This window comes from Sceloporus occidentalis, unplaced genomic scaffold (genome assembly GCF_023333645.1).
Source record: "Sceloporus occidentalis isolate IW3139 unplaced genomic scaffold, rSceOcc1.0.p SCAF_1, whole genome shotgun sequence".
NCBI classification, from domain to species: Eukaryota; Metazoa; Chordata; class Lepidosauria; order Squamata; family Phrynosomatidae; genus Sceloporus; species Sceloporus occidentalis.
The window spans coordinates 8,172,341-8,198,372 of record NW_028316981.1 but is presented as its reverse complement, the minus strand read 5'-3'; the positions used below and the strand labels follow the sequence as shown (position 1 = coordinate 8,198,372).

At 43.4% G+C, this 26,032-nt stretch overlaps 1 protein-coding gene and 1 pseudogene across 2 annotated transcripts in view; both read right to left on the bottom strand.

Annotated features, from left to right (window-relative positions):
- LOC149320595 (uncharacterized) overlaps positions 1-15,022 on the bottom strand; it is a 37,220-nt pseudogene extending 22,198 nt beyond the window's left edge. Inside the window, exons 1-6 of the transcript XR_016279475.1 lie at positions 14,936-15,022; positions 10,232-10,626; positions 9,146-9,272; positions 8,402-8,475; positions 7,695-7,821; positions 3,173-4,590 (exon numbers count right to left, since the gene is read on the bottom strand). The product of XR_016279475.1 is annotated as an uncharacterized LOC149320595 (transcript). The remainder of the gene's footprint in view (positions 1-3,172; positions 4,591-7,694; positions 7,822-8,401; positions 8,476-9,145; positions 9,273-10,231; positions 10,627-14,935) is intronic.
- Positions 15,023-17,719: 2,697 nt separating this feature from the next.
- The window catches only part of LOC149320594 (uncharacterized), a 35,489-nt gene continuing 27,176 nt past the window's right edge, over positions 17,720-26,032 (bottom strand). The window contains exon 11 of the mRNA XM_089502741.1: positions 17,720-19,183. Coding sequence (XP_089358867.1) covers positions 18,633-19,183 — 551 coding nt within the window. The 3' untranslated portion in view covers positions 17,720-18,632. The remainder of the gene's footprint in view (positions 19,184-26,032) is intronic.

The following is a 26,032-nucleotide window of genomic DNA, read 5'->3' as shown; positions in this document are numbered from 1 at the left end:
ACCCTTCAACTACCCTGTCTTTGGAAGGGATACCCCCCATTAATCCTTTGTCATCCACTTTTTCAGATGCTTTTGAAATGTTCCAGTTTCTCTCTCTCCCACTTGCCCTTGGGTTACTTCAATTGCAGCAAACCGAGTTCAAAGGTTTGCACTGAGTTTACTCAGCAATGGGAAGAGGAGAGGGTAGGATCTTGCCCTTCCCAGTTGGCTGAGGCAAAAGCAAACTGATGCAGCTTCTCCTAGTTTCTCTGTTTTTGCCCATTAGTAATTTTCAGACCTTCTTCACCACATTCTCATGTTGCTTGGCCTCATGCGTCTGAGTTTTCAGACTCAATGAATCCTCTACCCTCCCACTTTTTCAGCTACTATTACAATGTCCCAGCTTCTCTTCCTTCCTCCTCCTCCTCCTACCTCTCCATTTTATCCTCAATTGCTGCAAACTGAAAGTGCAAAGGGAGTTTGCACTCCATTTACTCAGCAGGGGGACAGAAGAGGAGGGGAGCAGGTGAAATCTTGCCCTTCCCAGTGCACTCAGAAAATAGCAAAGTGATGCAACCTCTCTAGGCTTGTGTGTTCTTCTCCATTAATAACTTTTACCATCTTGACCAGGCTCTGATATTGCTTGGCCCCATGTCCTAGTTTTCATCTGTGAAATGTAGGCATGATGGGAATCAAGCAGCTCTCTAAATGCTAGACTGCAAATCCCAGCACCATTGTGCTGTGGGTGACTAGGGCTACTGGGATGTGCAGGCCAACATAACCTTAAGGATTGCAGGAATCCTACTCCAGGTCTAGAACTGATGAAACATTCAGGCCTCCATGCACATGCTAGACGCATTTAGAGTAAACCCACTGACTCAAATGCTGCATAGTATGTCAATGCTTATGTAATTCCCTTTGGTTCTGTGGGTCTACTCTCATTAGAACTAATGCAGGGATGGGAATCCTACCGCCCTCCAGATGTTAATGGACTGCTGCTCCCAGCACAGCCACTGGGGTGGACTGATGGAGGTTGTAGTCCAAAAAAATCAGGGCTGACGCGAAGGCAGTTAACAACAACAACAAATTATGTGAGATGCCTTATATTTAAACAAGAATGAAATAATGATTGTGTGCCCCTGCATGGCAGGGGGCTGGACTAGAAGGCCCTTGTGGTCTTTTCCAATGCTATGAAAATCTGGAAGGCCAAACAATTGCCTCTTCATGCACATGTTCGCCCGGCAGAAAGTTCCACTGTGCGCAGGAGAGCTTTGGCTTTACTGAACACATGCAAAACAGCAATTCCATACTGGTACTATAATTTCCAGGTTCTTTGTTAGGAAGAGAAAATAAGAGAGAGGCTCTAAAATGGAAAAAACAACAGCTTTATTAAAAGGAGAATACCCAGGTCATCAATTCATCACCCAGGTCACCCATTTAAAAAGTAGAAAGAGCTATTATATCAATTCATTAAATGAAGAAACCAATGAAACTGTTGAAACATTGCCCCTTCTTCCTTCCTCTGGCTTGTCTCCAGCCCCTTGACCCTCACCTGCATAACAAATTGAAAACTGGAGAGGGCTCCTGTACCTTTAATGGCTGTGCAGATTTTCAGAAAGTGTTGCTCACCTGGTTATGTGACAAGCAACATCCATTGATGTTACTATGTCTCCACAGCCATTAATTGTACAGGAGCCCCCCTCCCCCCAGTTTTCACTCTGAGAACCCTACCTGCATACCTGCTCTGTTGTCACAGTGAAAGGAAGGGATTGCAACACCAATCATCTACATTACCAAACATCTACATAAATATCACATCTACATTAATATAAATAAGTATCTACATTAGAAGCATCTACATTAATATAAATAGTTTGCATATATGGGTGTGTGTGCGTCTGTGTGTATAAAGTCAAGACAGAAGGACAGAGAGAAAGTCAAACTATTGGACATTTTACTTTGCCTCTGATTTCTCCTAAAAGGAAAAAAAGGGGAGGCAGGGACCAGATGTGGGATCTGTCAGTTTGACGTCTGTATCAGATAAGGCACTAGAATGGATTATTCAGTCTCTCTGTCTACAAGCACTTAGAAAACGTAGTGAATAATTTTTTTAATATTAAAAATTGGATTTAAAATTTTTAAGAGGCTTTATTGTATTATTGGATTTTAGATTTTATAGAAGAAAAGTTCTATAAAATGATGTACAGGTGGCATTTATCTCCTGATAGATTACAAAAAATGTTTTTTTTTTAAATTGAAACGCTTGTTTGAAATATAAGAGTAAAATGGGAACTTTTTTCATATGCAAAACTTGGTAGTGAAGCACAGAAATATTGGACTAAATGTACAAAATTCTGGAAGATATCTTTAAGACAAAAATTCAGTGGAAGCCAGAGATTTTCTTGTTGGGACTGTTGGACGAAAGAATTGTGACTTTACTTTACAGTATATGATTTACAGTATACGATACAGTACAGTATATGATTACAGTATACAGTATACTGTATACTTTACAGTACATGATTACAGCGGCAAGAATTCTCTATGCTCAGAGGCGGAAAGAAGCTGCTACTCAAACTCAAAAGGTTGATGAAGATAGTAGAACTTGCTGAAATGGACAAAATGACAATTCTGATTCAGGAGAAATCCTTGATAAATTAGTTAAAAGACTAGGATATATTTATTTCTTACATGCATTCCTATTGGGGCCAATTATTATTTTAAGTTTTGTAAAATTAACTGAGTTTGCTTATATCGTAGAAGCCTTGTGTATTTTGAATTAAAGGAAACGGGCATCATTAGGGGGTGCAGGCCAGATCAGGGGACATCCTACATGTGGAGTGACACCAATGTTCCCCAAAGATCCAAGGGGTTGGGTGTGGTACAGCTCAGTGGGCAAAGAAAGATGCTCACTCACAGTGAGCATCTCCTTTCTCCACCTACTGAGATGCACCAGGTGACACCAGCCCAAGTGAAAGAAAGTATAGTAATAGGGCAATATAACCTTCAGTGTTAGGGGGAGGCAGTCAGAATTGTTAGTTGTTAGTTTTTTGTGTTATGTTAGGATTGTTATCTTTTTGTTAGTCACTTTTGTATAGTAGTGTGTGTGTGTTTGTTCTTGTGTTATTCATACTTAATAAATAGGATGTATGCATGCACTGGTGAATCACATGTTTTGATTGATGAACCAAACCTTTTCAACACTCCTGACATTTGTAGGGTTTCTCTCCATATGGATGCGCTGATGATTCACAAGGTTTGATTTATGAGCAAAACATTTCCCACACTCCTGACATTTGTAGGGTTTCTCTCCTGTATGGATGCGCTCGTGATTCACAAGATGTGATTTCTGGGCAAAACATTTTCCGCACTCCTGACATTTGTAGGGTTTCTCTCCTGTATGGGTGCGCTGGTGCTTCACAAGATCTCCTTTCTGAGCAAAACATTTCCAGCACTCTTGACATTTGTAGGGTTTCTCTCCTGTGTGAAATCTTTGGTGCATTCCAAATTCTGACTTGGAAAAAAATTCTTTCCCACACTCCTCACATTTGTAGGGTTTCTCTCCTGTGTGAAATCTCTGATGGAGCAAAAGGGCTGAATTCCAGGTAAAACATTTTCCACACTCTTGACATTTATATGGTTTCTCTCCTGTGTGGATTCGGTGGTGCATCACAAGGTCTGATTTCTGAAGATAACCTTTCCCACACTCCTGACATTTGTATGGTTTCTCTCCTGTATGGATTCGCTGGTGCCTCACATAGTTTACTCTCTGAGCAAAACATTTACCACACTCTTGACATATGTATGGCTTTTCTCCTGTATGCACCCTCTGATGAGTCACAGCCTCTGACTTGGAAACAAAACCTTTGTCACACTCTTGACATTTGTAAGGTTTCTCTCCTGTGTGGACTCTCTCATGTATCACAAGGGTTGTCTTTTGAGCAAAGCATCTGCCACATTCTTGACATTTGTAGGGTTTCTCTCCTGTGTGGACACTCCCATGTCTCACAAGGGCTCCCTTTCGAGCAAAGCATTTGTCACATTCTTGACATTTGTAGGGTTTCTCTCCTGTGTGGACGCTCTCATGCTGCACAAGGACTGCCTTTTGAGCAAAACATTTGCCACACTCCTGACATCTGTAGGGTTTCTCTCCTGTGTGGATGTTCTCATGACCCACAGTGACTGCATTTTCATTAAAACACTTCCTGCATCCCTGGCATTTGTAGAGTTCCCCCCCTGTGTGGATTTTCCAGTGGCTCACAAGGTCTCTGTGCACATTCATATTTGCCATAAATAGTGAATGGTAAGCAAGGCAATTCACAAAATCTTGTGGATTTTTTACTCTCTGTGCTTCTTGGTGGTTTACACTGTACAATTCATAATCAAAATCATTCACAGAAACCTCCCATCTAAAGGGGTTATCCTCAGTATGGATCCTCGGATAAGGCCCAAGTGCCATATTTAGGGGAAGACAATTCTCAAATACATTGCATTCATAGGGTTCCTCTTCAAAATAACTTTCCTCTTCTGAATGTTGGCTGGTAAGCTCTAGGTTTTCCCTAAAATCATTTTCATACTTAATTAATACATTTCTTGTACTCCAGTATTCTGCTGCAAAGAAGAAAAACAGAAAAAAATTCTAAGTATATTCTTACAGCATAGGTCCAGACTATCTGAAAGCTTTTGTAGCCTGTTTTTCTCCCTATAATGAGACTCAGGACAGCTAACAACATTTTAAAACAATACAGTTTAAAACTATATACTGACCCATAAAAAACTTCAAAACCAGCATCACACAGTATTAAAAGGCAAACCTCAACAGTTTGTAAAAGCTTGCAAGGATAAAAAATGTTTTAACCTGCTGACGGAAGGACAGCCTGGATGGGGCCAGCTTGGCCTCTCTGGGGAGGCAGTTCCAAAGTCTGGGAGAAGCCTTTGAGAAATCCCTCTCCCTTGTTCCCACCAAACAATCCTGAGAAGGTGGTGCAACAGATAGGAGGGCCTCTCCAGATGATTTTAAAACCTTATTTGGGTGATATAGGGCGATGTTGATGTTGTTGTGTGCCTTCAAGTAATTTCAGATTTACAGCAACCCTAAGGTGTAGCATGTATCATAGGGTTTCCATGTCAAGTTCGTTCAGAGGGGGTTTGACACTGCCATTCTCTTGAGGCTGAGAGAGCGTGGCTTGCCCAAGCCACCCATTGGGTTTCCATGGCTGAGCAGGGATTCGAACTTTGGTCTCCAGAATCCTAGTCTAACGCTTAAACCACTAAGACAAGCTGGCTCTCAAGAAGTATGGTCCTTCAAATAACCTGGACCCAAGCTGTATAGGGCATCATAGGTCAAAAATAGCACCCTGAATTGTGCCTGGAAATGGACCATCTTCCCCTATCTCTAGGCCATCTTTCCCCTATCACTAGCCCATCTTTCCACTGTCTGTAGGCCATCTTTTCTCTATCTCTCTGCAATCTTTCTTCCTATTTCCCTTTGACAGACACAAGTCTCAGTTTTGTAACATTTCTTCCTTTCTGGCCATCTTTCACAGCATTCCCTGAGCTGTGTCTGGCTACCTCCAACCAGGCTAAAATGCAATTACATGTGCTTTGTTGTTTTTTAGTATGCAATATATTTCACGTGGTTTAATTCTTTTTGAATTAATAGTCTTAAAAAGTAGAATTTTAATCGCATGTATGATTCATGCTTTTTGAACTTTTGTATTGTTTTAGCTGTTCTGTTTTAATTTGTACTATATGACGCTTTGAGTCTTAACTGGGGGGAAAACCGGAATATAAATCTAATAAATAAATACATTAAAATTTTCCTCACTGCTCTTTTAGGATCCAGATGAAGGCCTTTTCACATTTCATGATATTTTGAGATGTTTAGGGATTTTTACATGCTGACATTCCTGTATCATGCTACTGATTTTGGTTTTCTTTCACCAGCTATACCAGTTTTATTTGAGCTACAACAAAAATGGAACAGCATAGAACAGGCCAAAGGAACTGCTCAATATCTGAAGAGGAGACTTTGGGGTGTGTGTGTGTCAAGTTCCTCAAAATCCCTCAGAATACAGGAATTTTTGACATCTAATTCAGTCCATATAAAAGAAAAAGCATTCCAATCTTCAAACAGGGGACAGCCCTTAAAATAAGGGAGCTGAGCCAACCCTCTAAGGGACAAGCTTTCTGATTCTCAAATAAGAGACATCCCTTAGAAAGAGGGAGTCTATTACCTTTCAAATGCTGATGAACTATTTCCCCTATTATTCCTCACCAGTGGCTAACCTACGATGAAGGGAGGAGGTTTCAAAACACAGAATCATAAAATCTTAGAGATGGTAGGTACCCTAAGGGTCATCCACTCCAATCCCCTACCATGCAGAAATAAACAACTAAAGCAGTCTTGAAAGATACCCAACCAACTTTTGTCTAAAGACTTCCAAAGAAGGAGAGTCCTCCACTACTTGAGACAGTCCATTCCACAAATAGAAAAAGAATAATTTAAAACTTTGCTGGCCTTTCGTGACACCTGAAGGCTGGGGTCTTGTCAGTGACAGTAGACAAGCTGTCTCATTCTGCCTAAAGTCCTCCTCTGTTTAGAGGACACCTTGGCCCAAGAATACACTGCTTGCCTCAGAGACTGGCTGGAACCTGGATGATGATGTACATATACTTAACCTGGGGTTATGTGTACTTCTGTTTATATTCACTGCTCCATGAGCTACAAGATACCTCTTTGCTCAACAGTGCCCCACCACTGCAAGCCTCCTTCAATAGGCAGGTGTGTGACTGGGGGAGGATGTGGCACGTGGCCGAGGGCATCAGAATTGACCCCAGTTTCCCAGTCCTGCCTTAAGGAGCCTCACTGTGACTGGCATAAGCTGAGACAACACTCCCACTAAGAAGCAAAATGGCTGCTGTTATTTTTCCTTTGTTGTTCATGTTCCTCTCTGCCATTAATTCAACTTTGGCTTCTGATGCCCTGTGAATGAGAAACCTTCAAAAACTGCAGTCATCAAGTGGCCTGCTGAGGTCTTACAAACTCAGGACTGCCCAGATTGAATCAATCTACCTGTGCATGGTCTCCCTCTTTTCCTACAGATGTTGTGCAGCTTCAGACTGTTCCTTCACTTCTCTGAAGGCCAGGAGTTGAATGTCCCTTAAGCATGACTCTAGTTCAGTGATTCCCAAACTTTGGCCTTCCATTGGCTAAGATGGCTGAGGATTCTGGGAGCAGAAGTCCCCAACACCTGGAGAGCCAGAGTTTGGGAATCACTGCTCTAGTTGCACCATTAGACAGAGTACTACTCATACTTGTCCTCTGTTCTTCTGTCTCTGAAAGCCGTTGCCAATGTCACTCCCCATCACTGTTGGTGCCCATCAGCTGTTGGCATACTGGAAGTCAGTATGACTTGGGAGACTCTTCTAGCAGAACTGCGACTATCAGCATAGCCTCTTGCCTCACAGAAGCATGAAATCCCACCACCACATTTAGAACAGGATTTATCACTGAAAAGGGAATGAGGGAGCCTTACCAAGTCAGCCCATAATGCTATAGGTCTCCTCCATGGTTTGAATATACAGGACTCATTCCTTTCCCATTTGGGCTGGGTCAGGATCTCCTTCCAAGTATTGTAGCTGCATTACTGCATAATACAGTTATTAGAAATACATTTTAAAATTTAATTATGCAAGTAAAGAGGGTTTCTTACCAACGTAAGCCACCATCTCATCAATCTCTGTTGTAACCTGTCTATGCAGGGCTCTTTGGTCAGGGTCCAGCAGGACCCACTCCTCCGGGGAGAAAGACACAGTCACCTCCTCAAAAGTCACCAGGCCCTGGAGACAGAAAAAAACAGTTCTTGCTTACACCGGACATCAAGATGATTGTCAACTGTGGCAACTGGGATAAACTAACTCAGCCAGCATGGTGTGGTGGTTTCATTGCTGGACTACAACTCCGGAGACTAGGAGTTTGAATCCCCAAACAGACATGGAAACCTACTGTGTGACCTTAGCAAGGCATACTCTTCCTTGAAATGGTGAAGGATATGCATGGAGCGAAGGAGAGGAGAGGTAGCAGGGAGTAAACTGCTACATTTTTGGTTGTTTTTTTAGCCAATTTGAAAACACTCAAGAGTTAGGAAATAAATTCTGTTTTGGGTGTGCATCATGTTTGTGTGAATGTAGTATGTATGTCCTGTATTTATATCTGTTAGTCTGGGTTTCTTTTACATTTATATTTTAAAATCTGAACTTCATTCCATTCGGAATATGAAGAAACTTGCATATTTTTACAGTTTTTAAAAATCCAAAGGAAATAAAAACAAAATTCTCCCCTATCGCTGAGAGGAATTTGATCTGGGGAAAGGAACCCAGGCTGCTCAAGTCCTTTTCTTCCAGGAATCCTTCTCCTTACCTGATCTAGTTCTGGTCCACTACAAACAGGAGAAAAACATGACTGAGTCCTTGTTGGTGACATCATTACAATTTCTGTGGAAGAGACCAAAATGGGGAGAAGCTGGTCACATATGCTTGTGTCAGAGGTTGTAGCTACAATCTTGAACAAAGACTCCTTAGGAAGTACAAGAATAGCACAGTTAACAAAACCTCTCACAAAGACACACCTTTTTACAAAGCCATTTTATGCCTGCGCTGCCCCAATTTCCCCTTTGTTCTCTTTACAGCTAACAGTATTTCTCTCTCTCTCTCTCTTAGATGAATGATTTCTGGGCTTATACCTCAGAGGTTCATCTAAATCTTTGTATATGATAATTGATACTTTTTCTTTCTATACATCTGGATTATATAAAGTTGTTAAAAATAAATAAAATATCATTTTTTAGAAACACCAGGTAACATCACGTTGTTCTTGTTGTGTTGTTGTATACCTTCAAGTCATTTCCAACTTATGGTGACCATAAGGTGAATCTATCCTAGGGTTTTCTTGGCAATATTTGGTGCCCTCTCGGCCATGGAAATCAACGGGGTCAATTTGGGCAAGTCACAGTTTCTCAGCCTCAAAGGAAGGCTGAAGAACAGATTCTGCCACAAAAACCCTATCATAGCTGCGCCTCATGGTCACTATAACTCAGAAATCACTTGAAGGCACACAACAAAAACAAGATCCAGAAGATTCTGGACAGAGAGTATTCATCCTTACCTTGCAAGGGGGCCTCTCCATCGCACTCTTGCTTGATCTCCCTCCAACTAGGACCCTGCCTCATGTCCAGTGGAGCCTCCTCTGCCACCGTGAATTCAGAGTGAACCTCTCCCAAGTGATTTTTGACCTGAAACAGCAGTGAGGATGCAAGACATGGAATTTGGAGAAGGGTGAGAAAATAGCAAAAAAATCTTAGGGAAAGGGGCAAATTGATCCGATTTAAAATACCCCTGGAGTAAGACAAATGGGAACGAATGCAGGGTAAAATGACCCCGAATCATTTTGCACCATTTCCGTAATGGGAACGATGGACCAGAATCAAATCAGACTCAGAAAACCCCCCCGAATCAAAGCAAAATATGTCGCGTTATAAGCCAAGTGGGAATGGCACCTATGAAACTTTTCTTAAAACCAGCCGAAAGTGTATTGTATCTTCTGGAACATAAACAATTCTATGGATCTAACAGCAAGAACACCATATGTTATGGGAAATGTTGCTCTGACTTATAATGGAAGTCTTCTCATGGACACACTGTAATAATAAATGTGCGTAAGGAAGAACTATAACAGACATGGAAAAACAAAAATGAAAGCCTACTGTTACTGCAAAGTTATACCTGTATGTACAGTCTGTGGCCACAAAACTATTGTTTATTTGTTATGTTGGCTCTGGAATCAAAATAAAATGAAAAGAAAAAACAACTCGACAATGGTAAAAGTGTCTCATCCCAGAGAGTGAGAGGGGTTCTATACTGCAGTGGCTAGAAGCCCATTTTTCTCCTGGACACATCAGGGCCATGCTCTGCCACTGTAGTCACCACAGAGGAAGTTCAGGTTGTGTGGCAGCGCCAGCAGAAAAGCCAGGCACTGCCTTTGAAAACTTGGCAAACAAGGACCATGTACCTGGTTTTTAAGCAGAACCACACTTCCAAGAGGCTTTGGGGAATGTGATTCCACTTCATCACAAGGTGAATCCTCCCCACATTCCCCCCTTATTAAAGCCACCACATTTCAGCAGAGCCCTTTGCCCCCCTTCAGTCAGCAGAGGGCTCAAAATAGGGAGCCCCAAAGCGATAACCTCTTCACCTTTGCACCAGGAGGAGGCACTCTCACCAGCTGCTCATTCAGCTCCTCCTCTGCCTCTGCCTGACTAAGGAGAAATCCCTCTGCCAGGGCTACCGCCTGGGAACAGGTCTCTGTGCCACATTCCCTGATCCACTTCTCCATCTCCGGGGGCAGGATGGTCAGGAACTATTCCAGGATCACCAGGTCCAGGATCTCAGTTTTGGTGTGGTGCTCTGGACTCAGCCACTGATGGCAGAGATGGTGGAGTTGGCAGCAAATGTCTCAGGGCCCCTCGCTCGACTTGTAGGAGAACCGCCTGAAGTGCTGGCGCTGTGTCTCAAGGTCCGTACTCAGGAACCGCAGGGCTCTCCTCTCCCAAAATTCTTCACTGCTCTCATCTATAAGGCTTCTTCCTCCTTCAGGACCAAATAAGATTGGTTCAACCATATTTGACTATTTTACACCAATGAAGCCACAAAAAAGGATCAAATGTATTCCTCCTGCTGCTGTCTCAAGGCAGAGATGTCCCTAGGCTGCTCTGCTGCAACACCCTGTAAAACCCATTCATTGTTGTGCTATTATTGATATTACCATGTATTTACAGAGCACCATCAATGTAGGTTGTTAAGAACTATGATCCTGGTATGGGCACTGTGGAGAAAAGATGGATTAGCCTAGCAACAGCAGCAGCCAATCACAAGGCAGCTGCCCTCAGCCAATGAGATGCTTGCAGAGAGAGATTGACAGTTCCGTTGCGACAGTTAAGAACTGTCGCAAGATAGGGCTCTGTTGAGTCCAGTGAGTGGACATAGTTTTGTGAGCTCCAGAGGAGAACTGAGGTTAAAGTCCAGAGTTAAGGGGCTTATAGCCTGATAGATCTTGCTACGTCCAGAGAGGGACAGTCAAAGTCCAGAAGTGAGGGACATAGAGGGGTAGAGTCCAGTGTTGAGGGACTCCTTATGCACACAGAACTTCAAGAGAGGGAGTTGCTGTGGGGTGATATCCTAAGGGATATTTAGCCTTGGTGGCTGGTATAGGTTTAGGAGACAAATGTAAAGATAAGGATGGTGTAAAGGTCCTGGATATAAGTTTGTTAATCACTGGAGAGAGTGTGGAGAAGCAAACTAAATCTATAACTAAATGAAACTAAAAAAAACCCCACAAGTGCCTGAATCAATGTTTATCTGCTATCTATTCAAGTTAACACCTGTTTAAAGCAACTGTTTTAATAAAGTTCAGTTTTTATTTTAATTAAAGGCTTGTCTTTATTTTAAATACCTCCACGTTTCAAAGGCCTTTTGAAACAGAGTCTTTAAAAGGTCTGTCTTTTTAGAGTGGCTCATCACATATTTTGGTGGGATCAGAATCCCGAAGTGCCTGCCATCGTAAGAGTGGATTGTGGTGTGGAGCACATCGCAGGCACATCAAAGGTCTAATCTTAGAAACTATGCTAAGTTTAGTTTCTAAGATTAGACACCCTGTCTAATCTTAGAAGCTAAGAACACTCAGTCCTTCTTAGTCCCATACACGGGCGCCTCATACGCGGCTTCCCGCATACGCTGAAAGCCACGCTGGAAAAAAGGCTTGTGTGCCCCAGAAGAAGTAATGGGGTATGTGTTCGCAGCATGTGCGTGGCCCCACACGGCAGTCACAAGCCCCATTACTTCTAATGGGGCTCAAGCTTATGCATTTTTTAAATGTGGGGGGGGGGGGGGATCCGTGTAAAAGAAGGGTCCACTGTATACAGCAGTCAAAGGCTTTCATGGCCACCATCCATAGCTTTTTGTGGGTTTTTCAGGCTATGTGGTCATATTCTGGAAGAATTTATTCCTGAAATGAAGATCTCTGAAGATGCCAGCCACAAAACGTCAGGAATAAACTCTTCCAGAACATGGCCACATAGTCTGACAAACCCACAAAAAACTGTATATACAGTAGCTCTGTCTCTTGCTTTCCACTCTGTCAAATACATCTGAGGAAGTAGACTATGAAGTCTCTGAAAGCTCATGCTGCCAACCTTTCTTTCAGTTAGTCTCAAAGGTGCTATATGCTCTCCAAAGACCATCTGAACCTGACCAGATTACCTGTTATAGAACTGAACCACATGGAGCGCACACACCTGAGCCTGAAGACCAGGGACAAACTGGGGGTGCTGTGAGTGTACTGTTTCCCCTGATGACCATCTGATTTCCTGGATGAACTGGTCTCTGAGGGAGCATCAGCGCTGCTGCAGAAATAACCCACCTTGACATTGCTTTAACTGCCCTGGCTCCATGGGATTCTAGGAACTGTATTTTTGTGAGACATTCAGCAATAGCAAGTACATTTCTATACTGCTTACCAATGTCCAGTGATTTAAAAAGTGTAAGTTAATTGTCCTGAACAAGCTGGGTACTCATTTTGACAACTTATGGAAGGATGCCTGAGCCTCTGGCTGGTACTGAACTCAGAACCTTGTGGTTTGTGAGTCCAGGCATGTGTTTACCACTGTGCCATCACAAACTACAGTTCCCCAAATCCCATAGCATTGAGCCAGGGCTGTTAAAGTGGGGTCAAGTTAAGATCTACCTGTTCAGACAGGCTTTTAAAACAGAATTTTTGTAAAGGACCAGCTTGGGGTGTTGTATCATTTTAAAATGGTTTATACACTTTTATATTTTTAAAAATATATTTTATTCTTTTAATAACTATCTATTTTAATACGGTAATCATTTAATTCTTTTTCCCCTATTATTATTATTATTATTATTATTAAAACAACTATACATATCAAAATGCATATAAACATATACATACATAAGTACTCTAAACATCCATTCCTATTCTACTAAAAACACGTAAGATAAAATATGTAACAAACATAAAATGACTTCCTCTCCTTTGTTAGGAATATTTCAAGTAAATCTCTTATTTTGGGTTTCTGATACTCGTTTAGGTTTCTTATTATATATTTCATATTTCCATAATTTCACAAAGGTTTGGTTATATTTTCATATATTTCAATATATTCCTTCCCTCCCCCTTTGCAATCCTACATTGTGACAAACAATCTAAAACATTCCTTTAGTTCTTTAACTAAGGCAGTAAAATATTTAACATCAGATAATTAAACATTTTTTAAAAGTTTTCTAGTTTTATTTTACTAAAGCTATTATGCCTTTTTCTTCCCTCCTTTGTGAGAGGTATTTGGTTATTAATGACCATCCTTTCTCATTTCTGTTTCTTGTTTCATCTCTCGACAGATATGTTAATTTATCTAATTCCATTACATCATACAATTTTATCAACCATTCATTTATAGTTGGCTCTTCTTTACTTTTCCATTTTTTTTGCCAAGGCAGACCTTTATTTAATTCTTTTTTAAATGAACCTCTTTTCTATGTTTTGAAGTGAATTGTTCTTTTAATACAGTGGGCCCTTGTTATCTGCTGGGGTTTGGTTCCAGGTATTCCCCCACGGTCCGGAGGACAAAATCCATGGATGCTCAGGTCCTATTCAATCCAATGGCATAACAAAATGGTGTCTCTTATATAAAATGGAAAATCAGGGTTTGCTATTTGGAATTTATGCATTTTCTGAATATTTCCAAGCCATGGGTGCTTGAACCTGTGGACAAAAAACTGTGGATAAGGAGGGCTGACTATATTGAGAAGCCACTCTGAGTCCCAGTTCTGGGAAAAGAGTGGGATACAAATAAATAAATATAATAATAATAATAATAATAATAATAATGCATTATTCCTGTATTATTACTGCTGAAGACTCATAGAATCAGAGTTGGAAGAGACCACAAGGGTCATCCAGTCCAACCCCATTTTGCCATGCAGGAAATCTCAAACAAAGCATCCCCGACAGATGGCCATCCAGCCTCTGTTTAAAGACCTCCAAGGAGGGAGACTCCACCTCTCTCCGAGGGAAAGTCTTCCACTGTCAGAAAGCCCTTACTGTCAGGAAGTTCCTCCTAATGTTGAGCTGGAATCTCTTTTCCTGGAGCTTGCATCCATTGCTCTGGGGCCTGATCTCTGGAGCAGCAGAAAACAAGCTTGCTCCCTCCCCAATAGGACTTCACTTCAAATATTTAAAGAGGGCTATCATATCACCTCTCAACCTTCTCTTCTCCAGGCTAAACATAGCCAGTTCCGTAAGTCTTTCCTCATAAGGCATGGTTCCCGGGGCCCTTTACCATTTTAGTCGCCCTCCTTTGGACACAGTCCAGTTTCTCTACATCCTTTTTGAATTGTAATGCCTAGAACTGTATTCCAGGTGGGGCCTGACCAAGGCAGAATATAGCGGCACTATTACTTCCCTTGATCTAGACACTGTACTTCTATTGCTGCAGCCTAAAATCGCATTGGCCTTTTTAGCTGCTGCACCACAGTACTGACTCATGTTCGATTTGTGGTCTACTTGGACTCCTAGATCTCCCAGCTTTTTCTTTCTTTCTTTAATGGGAGTCTGTCCCTTCCCAGAAGGCTGAGGCAAAAGCAAATGGCTGCAGGAAGAGTCCTCTTCTCTGTTAAACCCACTCCAGACCCCTTGGCCACCCTGAGTCCTGGTTGCCCTCTGTCTAATGGAGGCTCTGCAAGGGCCAGGAGGAACTGGAGGGAGGAAGGGAAAGCAAGAGTCCCCACCCCACCCAAAGGCCCTCTGACAGGAAGCTCCCTCCCTTCATGGTGCCCCCAAATCCTTCTCCCCTTCCCCGGCCTCCCTTTCCCCAACTCTCACCCGGCTTCCCTCTTCCTCTACTTTGGCTTTATGGGCGTTTTTTAGCTCTTGCTTTTGCCTTCTTTTGAGAACCAAAGGTCGGTGTTTCCGGGGGACGCCTTTCAGTGTGACACCGCTTTTCTCCTTCTGTCAGGAGGAGGCTTGGTTATTGGTGGCCGTCACTGGCTGTCACGTGACCGAAGCCGAGCCAGGCTCCGGGCAAGAGCTAGGCCCGTTCTCTATAACCCGCCCCCGGAAACATGGACGAGGGAAATGGGTTCCGCTGAGCCAACCTCTCCACCCCCATAATGTCCTCCTTCTGGGTCCCCTCAGAGACACTGGGAAGGCAATGCCCAGAGCTTCCTCCTCTCAGCCAGGGGCCTCTCTCTCTCTCTCTCTCTCTCTCTCTATATATATATATATATATATATATATATATCTTTCTCTCACCTCTGACTTTTCTTACACCAAAGTAACAAGTAAGAGACGCAAGTTACTTTAGGGCAGCGGTCCCCAAACTGTGCCCTGCAATAATAGTAATAACAACAACTATTCCTACTACACACGGATATTTTTATCGGGCCTCTCCCACAGAATCGAGGCGGCTTTCAACAACAATAAAATACAGTATAAAATATATCATACAAATACGTTCCATTATTCCCCCCTTCCCACACAATAAAATACCATTGAATCAAACAAGTGTTTTTTGGACTTCAACTCCCGAAGCCTCAGCCATGTTGGCAAATGGTCTGGGATTCTGCGAGCTGAAGTCCAAAATCCCTTAAAGGGTAAAGTTTGGGGACTACAGCTCCAGATTTTTCTTTCTCTTTTGGACTTCAGCTCCCAGAAGCCTCAGCCATATCAATGGCCTGGGATTCTGGGAAGTGAAGTCCAAAATCCCTTAAAAGGCACAGTTTGGGCACCATTGCTTTAGGGCCATTTCTTCTTCTTGTTGTTGTTTTCATAGAATCGGAGGAGTTTATCACCCTGGGGCTGATTTCGGCATTAAAGAGAGATTAAAGTGCATTTAAAGCATCCTGCAAATAAAGCTAAAATGGCAAGTAATTGTGCGAATCATTATCACATGCAATTGTACAAATAAAGTGAAACCGCTGAAATCCCAAAAGTAAAAAGATACTTGTTGGAAAGTATGGGGAGAGAATAATGTGATCTTCTAAAAGCTGGGCTGCAAGTCCCCAACCTCCCTTTCCTGTAGCTAGGACTGCTGGGATCTGCTGTCTAACAGAACCTCAAGGATTGCGTGACTTCCACCCGTTTTTGAATTGACAGAACACCCTGGACTCCGTTCACATGCTGGTCCCATCTAGAGTAAAACCACTAATTATTAATAATTAGTGCTACCGCACTGATAGTAGCCTGTTTAACTTAAGCCGCCTGAGGGCCCGCACCAAGACTCTAAACTATCTAGTCCGTGAGCTGCTTTTTGCTGACGATGCTGCCCTCGTTGCCCATATGGAAGCAGCTCTGCAGCGCCTCACATCTTGTTTTGCAACAGCTGCAGAGCTCTTTGGGCTGGAAGTCAGTCTGAAGAAAACGGAAGTTCTCAGGAAGAACACTACCATCCCCACATCACCGTAGGCACATCTGTGCTTAAGACCGTCCAGTAGTTCACCTACCTGGGGAAGCATCATCTCCTCAGATGCCAAGATTGATAAAGAGATCGATCAGAGACTGGCAAAGGCATATAGTGCATTCGGAAGGCTTCACAAAAGAGTCTGGAGTAATAAACACTTGAGGCAAAGCACCAAAATCAGTGTGTATAGAGCCATTGTACTGTCTATTCTCCTTTATGGGTCTGAAACATGGGTCACCTATCGCCAACACCTACGACTCTTCGAACGTTTTCATCAGCGCTGTTTACGCACAATTCTAAATACACACTGGACTGACTATGTGACAAATGTTGCTGTCCTTGAGCAAGCAGGGATCACCAGCATTGAGGCCATGCTATTGAGGACGCAGCTTCGCTGGGCAGGACACGTTTCTAGGATGAAGGACCATCGCCTCCCTGTGTGTATTCTACAGTGAACTCACCACGGGTCAGCGTAAGAGGGGCGCCCCAAAGAAGCGATACAAGGACTCCCTGAAACAACATCCCAGGCTTGGCCAAATTGATCACCAACAATGGTCTGCCCTGGCTTTGCATCGGGAGGCATGGAGACGCACTATCCACGATGCTGCAGCCTTTTTCGAAAGCTCACGCCAAACGAGTCTCAAAGAGAAATGACAGCACAGAAAGAACTACAACCTGGAAACATCACCCAAAGAGACTTTCTGCTGTGCTTTCTGCAACCAGACTTATTTATCCCGGATTGGTCTTTTTAGTCATCAACACGCTTGTAGAAAGCATGGAATGAGTCCTTCCTGAATCTTCATTTGCGAAGAAAAGCCAGAGAGAGAGAATTATAATAATACAAACATTGTATGATAAGTCAATACTTATGTAATTCTCTTTGGTTCAGTGGGTCTCCTCTAGTATAAACTAGGAATCCTATAGCTTTCCAGGTGTTGTATTGAGGCTCCTAGCAGTTCTTAACCAGCATAACAACTGGGAAGGACTGCTGGTGGTTGCAGTCCAGCAACATCTGGAGGGCCAAACAATGGCCCCAGCAGTAAGTTCCACTGTGTGCAGAGGAGCTTGGGCTTTACTGAACACATTCAAAAGAGCAAATCTATATTGGTATAATTATTACCAGACTCTGTTTCAGAGGGAAGAGAAAGACTTCAAAATGGATAAAACAGAAATACTTTATTATTTTAAAAAAATACATCATCAACATATCCATTTAAAATGCAGAGACATGGAAAAACCACTGAAGCTGTTCATTTTCTCTCCTGCCTCCATCTCTCACTGGTTGGATCTCAGCTCTTCAGCTATCACTTGCGTTGAGTAGCATTGCCAGAGTGAAAACTGGAGAAGCCTCTTGTCCCTTTGATGGTTGTGCAGAAGAGGAAATTTCAGCAAGGGTGGCTTGAGACCTGGCTGCATGACAAGATCTGCTAAAATGCTTGCAACCCCAACCATTAATGATACAGGACAACCCCTCCAAACCCAAGCACAGGTGCAACTAGGCAGGAGAGTCAAATTATCCAGTTCCTCCCAAACTCAGTTTTCATAAATATGTTTAAAAACCACATCCAGTTGCTAAAAACACTCTACAGATATGTAAAAGTAACTCAGTTAATGAATCACAGAACCAGTGGGTGGGAAGTCCTCATTTTGCATTCTCTAAAGACCCAACTTCAGGCATGAACCTGTGATGTCTCAAAAGCCAACCTTGATCACCTCCATCCATGGATGAGAGAGCTTTTCCCCCTTGGTAAGCTTTGGTCTGCAACTCCCAGAAGGCCCAGCCAATATGGCCAGTATCAAAGGATTATGGAAATTGCAAGCCAAAATCTCTAAAAGGAGACTCAAGGATCTCCACCACTGGTCTGCCTACTACTCTAGAAGGGTCAAAGAGTGATGTGGCCTCTGTGAGTATCCTCTGTGCAGAGAGTGAAGGGGCCAGAACATTGGAAGCCTTGAAGGCCTCTCTCTTCCTATATATCTCCTTGTGTCAAAATATCTAAATCATCACCTAATTCTCACTATACTCTGAGCATTGCCTCTCCCCTATATAAAGTTTTTGACATACTGTAAGGTCTGCCATGCATCCAGATATTTCTTTCCACACTTCATGGCTCAAAAAAGCTAGACGGCATGCTGTATTTCATGGGTTTTACAACTGTTTTTATCGTTGAAAGATGTCCCACACACTGAGCATAGGAAGAACCTCTCCTGTATATGTCTCTTCTGATGCGCTTTAAGGTACTTCAGTTTCTTAAACTCCTTTCCACATGTGCAAGACAAGGTGCCCTCGTGAATTTGATGATGGATTTCAAGTTGTGAGGACTTTCCAAATCTTTCCCCATGTAAGAGAGAAGGATACAAATTTGCCTTGGTGTTGAGTGCTGGAAATGTGGCAGGGGCTCCAGTCACACTGTTTTTCACAGATGTTGAGGCTTGATGGAGGAGATTCTCTGTGTAGATTCTCCAGTGAGGATGAGGGAGCATCTTATTTGTCTTAACTGTTTGTAGTTCTTGGGATTCAACAGATTTTTCTCTCCATCCCTCTCCTCTCTTTTCTTCCTGCCTCCCAAGTCTGTTTTGACTGTAGAAATTCCCTTTACTTTCATTCTTACTTTCTGGTGATATCCTTTGTAGTTCTCCTTGACTCTTTCTCTTCTCCTGCACATCATCTGCTGGCATAAGCATAAAAAACAAGAAGCATTGGTAAATGGAAACATTTCAGGCTGAATTTTAGAAAAAGGCATACAGGTTGAATCTCCTTTATCTAAAATGCTTGGGACCAGAAGTGTTTGGATTTTGTATCTTAGATCAGGGTGTGTGTGTGTTTGTGTGTGTGTAATATTTGCATATACACAATGAGATATCTTGAAGTTGGGACACATTCTAAACAAGAAATTCACGTATGTTTTGTATTTACCTTATGCACAGGAGCCTGAAGGTAATTTTATAGATAATATTTTTAATAAATTTGACCATGAAACAAAGTCTGTGCCCATTGAACTATCAGAAAGCGAAGGTGTCACCATGTCAGCTACACATGTGAATTTTGGAATATTTCAGATTTCAGAATTCCAGATAAGAGAGACTCAACCTGTATGAGTTTGTAAGAATGCTGGGACAGAGCCAGTGGGGTGTAGTAGTTTGAGCTGCACTAGGATCCTGAGGATCAGGGTTCGAATCCCCGCTCAGCCATGGAAACCCACTGGCTGAACTTGGATAAGTCACACTCACTCAGCTTTAGAGGAAGGCCATAGCAAACCTCCTCTGAACAAAGCTTGAAAAAGCATGTGATAGGTTTGCCTTTGTGCCACCATTAATTGAAAGCAACTTGAAGGCACTCAGCAACAACAGGAATGCTGGCAACTGCCATCCAACAACACAGAATCTTTAGAATCATAGAGTTGGAATAGACCCCAATGGCCATCCAGTCCAACCCTTTGCCATGCAGGAACTCACAAAGCATCCCCTTTGACAGGTGGCCACCAGCCTCTCTTTAAAGAACTCCAAAGAAGGAGACTCCACCACTCTCCAAGGAATTGGTTTCCACTGTTGAACAGCTCTTACAATAGGAAGTTCTTCCTAATATTTAGATGGTATTACTCAGTGGGCTTCTTAAGTCACACTCAGAATGGAGGACATTTTGGAATTCCTTCTGGACAGAAGGTTGAAATGTAGCACATGTTGGAAAAGGGGGTCACCCTGGTATGGAAGCACCCCACCCCCCTTTTACTCACCTCCAGCTGCCTCACTTTCCCTTGCATCCTTCCTTCCCAGCCTGTCTTCTTTATTGCCCTGCTGCCTGGGTAGCAGGTCCCTAGAGTCTCTTCCTGACCATCAAAGAGGGAAGGAAGGCTGCAAGTGGAAGAAGAGCACCTTCTTCAATTGTCTCCCTTTCAAGTACAGCCAGGAAGCCCTTCCTTTCTTGGCCTAAAGCCACCACTTCATCCCAGGGCAACCTACCTGTCTATTCGCAGTCACCCTCCACCCATCCTGCGGATCTGGTCATGGAGGACAGCTTTGGAAAAAAATTGTTTCCACTCTCAGGGTACATCTAGCCAGTGCCTCCCAAACTTTGATCTTCCAGATGTTTTGTACTTCAGCTCCCAGAATTCCTGACTGTTCGCCAAGCTGGCTGGGGCTTCTGGGAGTTGAGGTCCAAAACACCTGGAAGATTAGAGTTTGTGAAGTACTGATGTAGGTTGTAAAAACAATGCAATCTGACACCACTTTAAGTGTAGCTCCAGCCTATGGAATCCTAGGATTTGCATTTTTACAAGATCTTTAACCTTCTCTGCCAAAAAGTGCTGGTGGAGATTAGCAGATTAAAGAGGAATTCTAGCATCATTTTTTATTCATGGGAAAATCCTGCGAATAAAAAGCAAAGGGAGAATTCCCCTTTATTTATGGGATAATGATGCAATTATCACAACATCGTCTGATAATCTTCATGCAATTGTCTGATAATGACGGGAATAGGGTTGCCATACCTGAGGACCTCCAAACCGGGACTAATGTAGGACAAGGTTTTAAAATGTAGGACCTTTTTTTTAAAATTTCCTGACCAGGAAATTAAAAAAAAAAAGGTCGTACATTTTTAAACTTTGTCCTCCTCCTTCTCCCTGGCTTGGGAGGAAGCCTCGGCCTCCTCTCAGGCCGTGAAGGGGCGTGGGGGCCGCCTGTTATCGCGGCCATTGCCGCGGTGGCAAGCGGCCTCCTCCTCCTCCCCGGCCTCGCAGAGGCCTGGGAGGGAGTGTCTCCGCGGCCGGAGCTCCGACCGCGGAGAGACCTCCCAGGCCTCGGCGAGGCCTTGGAGGACCCCGCGATTGCAGAGCCGCCTCCAAGGCCTCGCTGGGGCCTGGGAGGGAGCATCTCCGCGGCCGGAGCTCCGACCGCGGAGAGCCCTCCCAGGCCTCGGCGAGGCCTTGGAGGACCCCGCGATTGCAGAGCCGCCTCCAAGGCCTTGCTGGGGCCTGGGAGGGAGCGTCTCCGTGGCTGGAGCTCCAACCGCGGAGAACCCTCCCAGGCCTCGGCGAGGCCTTGGAGGACCCCGCGATTGCGGAGCCGCCTCTAAGGCCTCGCTGGGCCTGGAGTTCCGACCACAGAGAGCCCTCCCAGGCCTTGGAGGACCCTGCGGCACGCGCGGGGGCAGAGGTGGCCGCGGGCAGTGCCATCCCGGTTTTGGCACCAAACTGGACTGGGACCGGGACGGCACCGCCCAAACAGGGATTGTCCCACCTACAGGCAGGATATGGCATCCCTAGACGGGAGCATTCTGCTATATTCCTGCCACTTTTACCCATGTGACAATCTCCATAGTCATAGTGCTGCGATTCCACTCTGTCCTATGGAATCCTGGGGTTTGCCATTTAGGCAAGGGTCTTTGGAAGTCCTGTGTTACCTTTCTAAGGATGGACAATTAAACTGGATAGGTAGAAAGCTGATGGAAAACGAATTAACTACACTTATCCCTCCATATTCACTAGGGTTAGGGGCACAAGACCCTTGTGAATATGGAAAAACTGCTAATAACAAAAACACCATGTTTTTACCTGAGAGGACACCTCTCTAGGACTCTCTAGGTCCTCCAGGGCAACTCTGTGGTTAACGTCTAAGAGACATTGACCATGGAACTGCACTGGGGAAACTACAAATGCCTAGTAGAGCATTCTCTCTAGGAATCTCTAGGTCTTTCAATGCAACTTTTAGTTAAAATTGACCATAGAGTTGCACTGGAGGACCTAGATATTCCTAGAGAGAACATATTAATCAAATCCATAAATAACGAAATCTGCAAATATCAAAGCTGCAAATACGGAGGAATTAGTGTAATTTTAAATGTGGTGCTGGAATAAACGTCTGTGGATACATGGACTGCTACAAAAACAAATAAATGGGTCCAAGAGTAAATGACTAAACTGAGGCTACTGTGCTTTGGACATATTATGTGATGACATGACTTACTTGGCTAGACAATAATGCTTGCTCAAGTAAAAGGGAGAAGGAGAAGAGGAAGACCGCATCCCAGATGGATGGACTCAACCAAGGAAGCCATGCCCCTGAGTCTGGAAGACCTGAACAGGGCTGCTGAGGACAGCTTGGAGGTCTCTCATTCATAGGGCCATGGAACTACAAATCCATGCAATGATACTTTGTGATTGTTGGGCAAGCCAAAGAAGAGAATTGTCCCTCCACATCTGCGACTTTGACTTTTGTGAATTTGATTATTCATGGATTTGATTAATATGTTCTCTCTAGAAATCTCTAGGCATGAGATCTCCAGAATGACTCTGTTCAACCTTTGCCAGAGGGTTACCAGAGACATAGAGTTATGATGGCGGACCGAGAGATTCACTTCTCTAGGCATTTGTAGGTTCTCCAGTGTAATTCTATCATCAACTTCCATTGGATGTTGGCAACAGAGGTGTGCTGGAGAATCTAGAGATTACTAGAGTGGTGTTCTTTGAAATATTAAAAAAAAACTTCTTTAACAATTTGTGATTCCCCACACACACACACACACACTTTCAAAAGGGTCCTGCACTCCTAACTCCAGCGAATGTAGAGGGCCCATTGCATAGTCAAATAATGAACCTTGGTTTCAGCAAAGCTGATCCCATGGCTAGTGATGCTAAAGGAAAAAGAAATCCAGCATAGGTAGAGTTTCATGAAGAAGGAATTGCTAAAAGTAAAATTGGAAAAAAAGCTAATCTAGCTGCACAGTAAACTTGAGGAGGAAGTAAAAAGAAAAAAGAGCATGTAGAAAGAATGGAAGAAAGAATACAGATGTATTTACCAAGCTTGGAGAAATAGCATAAGGAATGCTAAAGCTCAAAATAAGCTGAGACTGACTAGGGAAATGGGAGAAAACAAGATATTCGAAGCAAATGAAGGAAATGGTGGGACTGCTGGTCAGGAAGGGCGGTAAAATGCTAACAGATCACAACAAAAAGACAAAACTGCTCTATACTTATTTTGCTTCAGCTTTTCACCCAAAAAGAAGACTGTATGCTTCCATGCATCAGCAGAAATCTCACTAAGGCATCCAGATTACAAATCAAGATTGATAAGGAGTTAGTTATGAATCACCTAGTTAACCCAAGTGAGTAAGTTGCTAAAGTAATTGCAGAACCATTTGCCATCATTTTTGAGAAACCTTGAGGAAAAGGTTATGTGCCAAAGGATTGGAGAAGGGCAAACATTGTCCAAAAAGGCAAAAATGAAGATCCAGGTAACTACAGGCCAGTCAGCCTAGCCTCAACACCAGGAAAAATATTAGAAACGATTATACAGGAGTCTGTCTGCAAGTTTCTTGATGACAATGCTGTGATCAGTAGAAGCCAACGTGGGTTTGTCAAGAACAAATCCTGCCAAACTAATCTGGTACCTTTTTTCAATCAGGTCATTACCAGTAGTTTATTAGATAGCAGGAATGTTGTAGATGTCTACCTGGATTTGAACAAAGCATTTGATAAGGTCTTCCGTGATACTTTGATTAGAAAATTGACTAAATATGGAATAGATGGAAACAGATGGATCTATGGTTGAGAAAAACCATGCTCAAAGAGTCATAAGCAATGGCTGACCTTCAAACTGGACTCACGTGGAGTGCCACAGGGCTATGTCCTAGGGCCATAGCTTTTCAACATTTTTATTAAGTTATGACTTAGATAATGAGGTGGAGGGAATCCTTATCAAGTTTGCAAGTGATATGAAACTGGGAGGGGGTAACACATTGGAAAATAGGGGGAACAATTCAAAAGGACCCAGGTAAGCCAAATAAATGGGCAGAAATGAATGGAATGTAGATGCCAGCAACAATGCTGGTGAAATGTCAGGAAGAACCTCTTCTAGAACATGGCCACATAGCCCAAAAAACCCACAAAAAACTATGGATGCCGGCCCTGAAAACCTTCGACTTCACAATGGAATGAAATTTAGCAGAGACAAATGTAAAATTCTTCATTTAGGCTACAAAACCTAAAAGCAAACTTAGAGCGGGGAGAAAGTTGACTTAGCAGCAATACATGCGGAAAGGATTTTGAGATTATTGTTGAACCTGTGCCAGAAATGTGATGCTGCAGCAAAGAAAGCAAATAATATTCATCTTCAAAAAGAGACCATACAGCTACCTGATGGGGATGCTGTAGCTCAGTGGTTCCCAAAGGAGGTGATGGAAACGTCCAGTGGGACAGTGAAGGAAAAGAGGGCAGCAGAGGGGTGGTGAGGAAAAAGGGTGTGCTGGGGGTGGCTTCAGTCAGATCATTTGCACACAGGAAAGAGGAGAGGAACCAGCGGCCTTTAGGAACATGGTTAGAATGAGGATTTAGAGAAGGGGAGAAGCAGCAGGAAAAAAGAAGCATTCACACATTTGGGACCCTGCTAACGCTTTGTGATGTTTGCTGAGACTCAGCTGGCAAGTTGGAGCTGTGCTGCAGCTCCTGTTTCTTTTGTCAGACAGGCCGAAAGAAGAGGAAGCAGAAGAAACAGTGTATGTGTGGTGGTGGAAAGATGATGCTGAAGAAGGGATATGATAGCCTTTGCTTAAGTATTTGAAGGGATGTCACATTGAGGGTGGAGCAAACTTGTTTTCTTCTGCTCCAGAGAACACGACCCAGAACAATGGATGCAAGCTACAGGAAATAAGATTTTATTTCTTGACAGTAAGGCCTGTTTGACAGTGAAACAAACTCCCTTGGAGAGTGGTGGAGTTTCCTTCTTTGGAGGTTTTTAAATAGAGGCTGGATGGCTATTTGTTAGGAGTGCTTTTATTGTGTGTTTCTGCATGGCATGAAGTTATTTATTTATTATTTATTTATTTAAGTTAGACTGGATGGCCCTGGTAATCTCTTCCAACTGTATGATTCTGTGATTCTTTGAAGCTGTGTGGAGAAAGCATATCTCTGGGAAAGGAGCAGGAGGAAGAAAATCCAGGACTGATTCTCCAAGAGTCCTTTCACTCTCTTGGATTCAGAGTCCTTCCTCACAGGGGAGAAAAGTGGGGAGCTGGGTGTGCCCCACTCCACCCTATTGAGAGTCCTCCCTTGCAAGGGAGAAGCTTCTTCTTTTGCACCAGGTCATTCACCTTTAGAACAACAGGTTTGAGCAGCAACCAAAATCCCCTTGCCCATGCCAGCCTTTGACGCAAGGCAGGCATGCGAGAGAGGCTTCTCACTCGTGGCTTGATCAACATCTTGGTTGCTACTCCCTTTGTACCCAATCATCCTGGGAGCAGCAGCCGAGCAGCTGGCCAGCCAACCTTGCTTTTGCTGTAAGGCCAATGTGGGTGAGAGGGTGAAAGAGGCCTGGCCTGCTATATTCACACATGGCAGGGTGAGAAAGATGAGGAAACAGTGTCAAGATGGGCATGGCTGAAGTAGACACTGTTCATTAGTTGACTGATACACAAATAATAGACCCAACATCACGAAATAGGCATTAGGTGGCACTAGGATTATCACCCAAGAGGAAAGGGAATGGTAGCCCAAAATTTTGCGGGGACCCCTGCCCTAGCTGGAGATTAA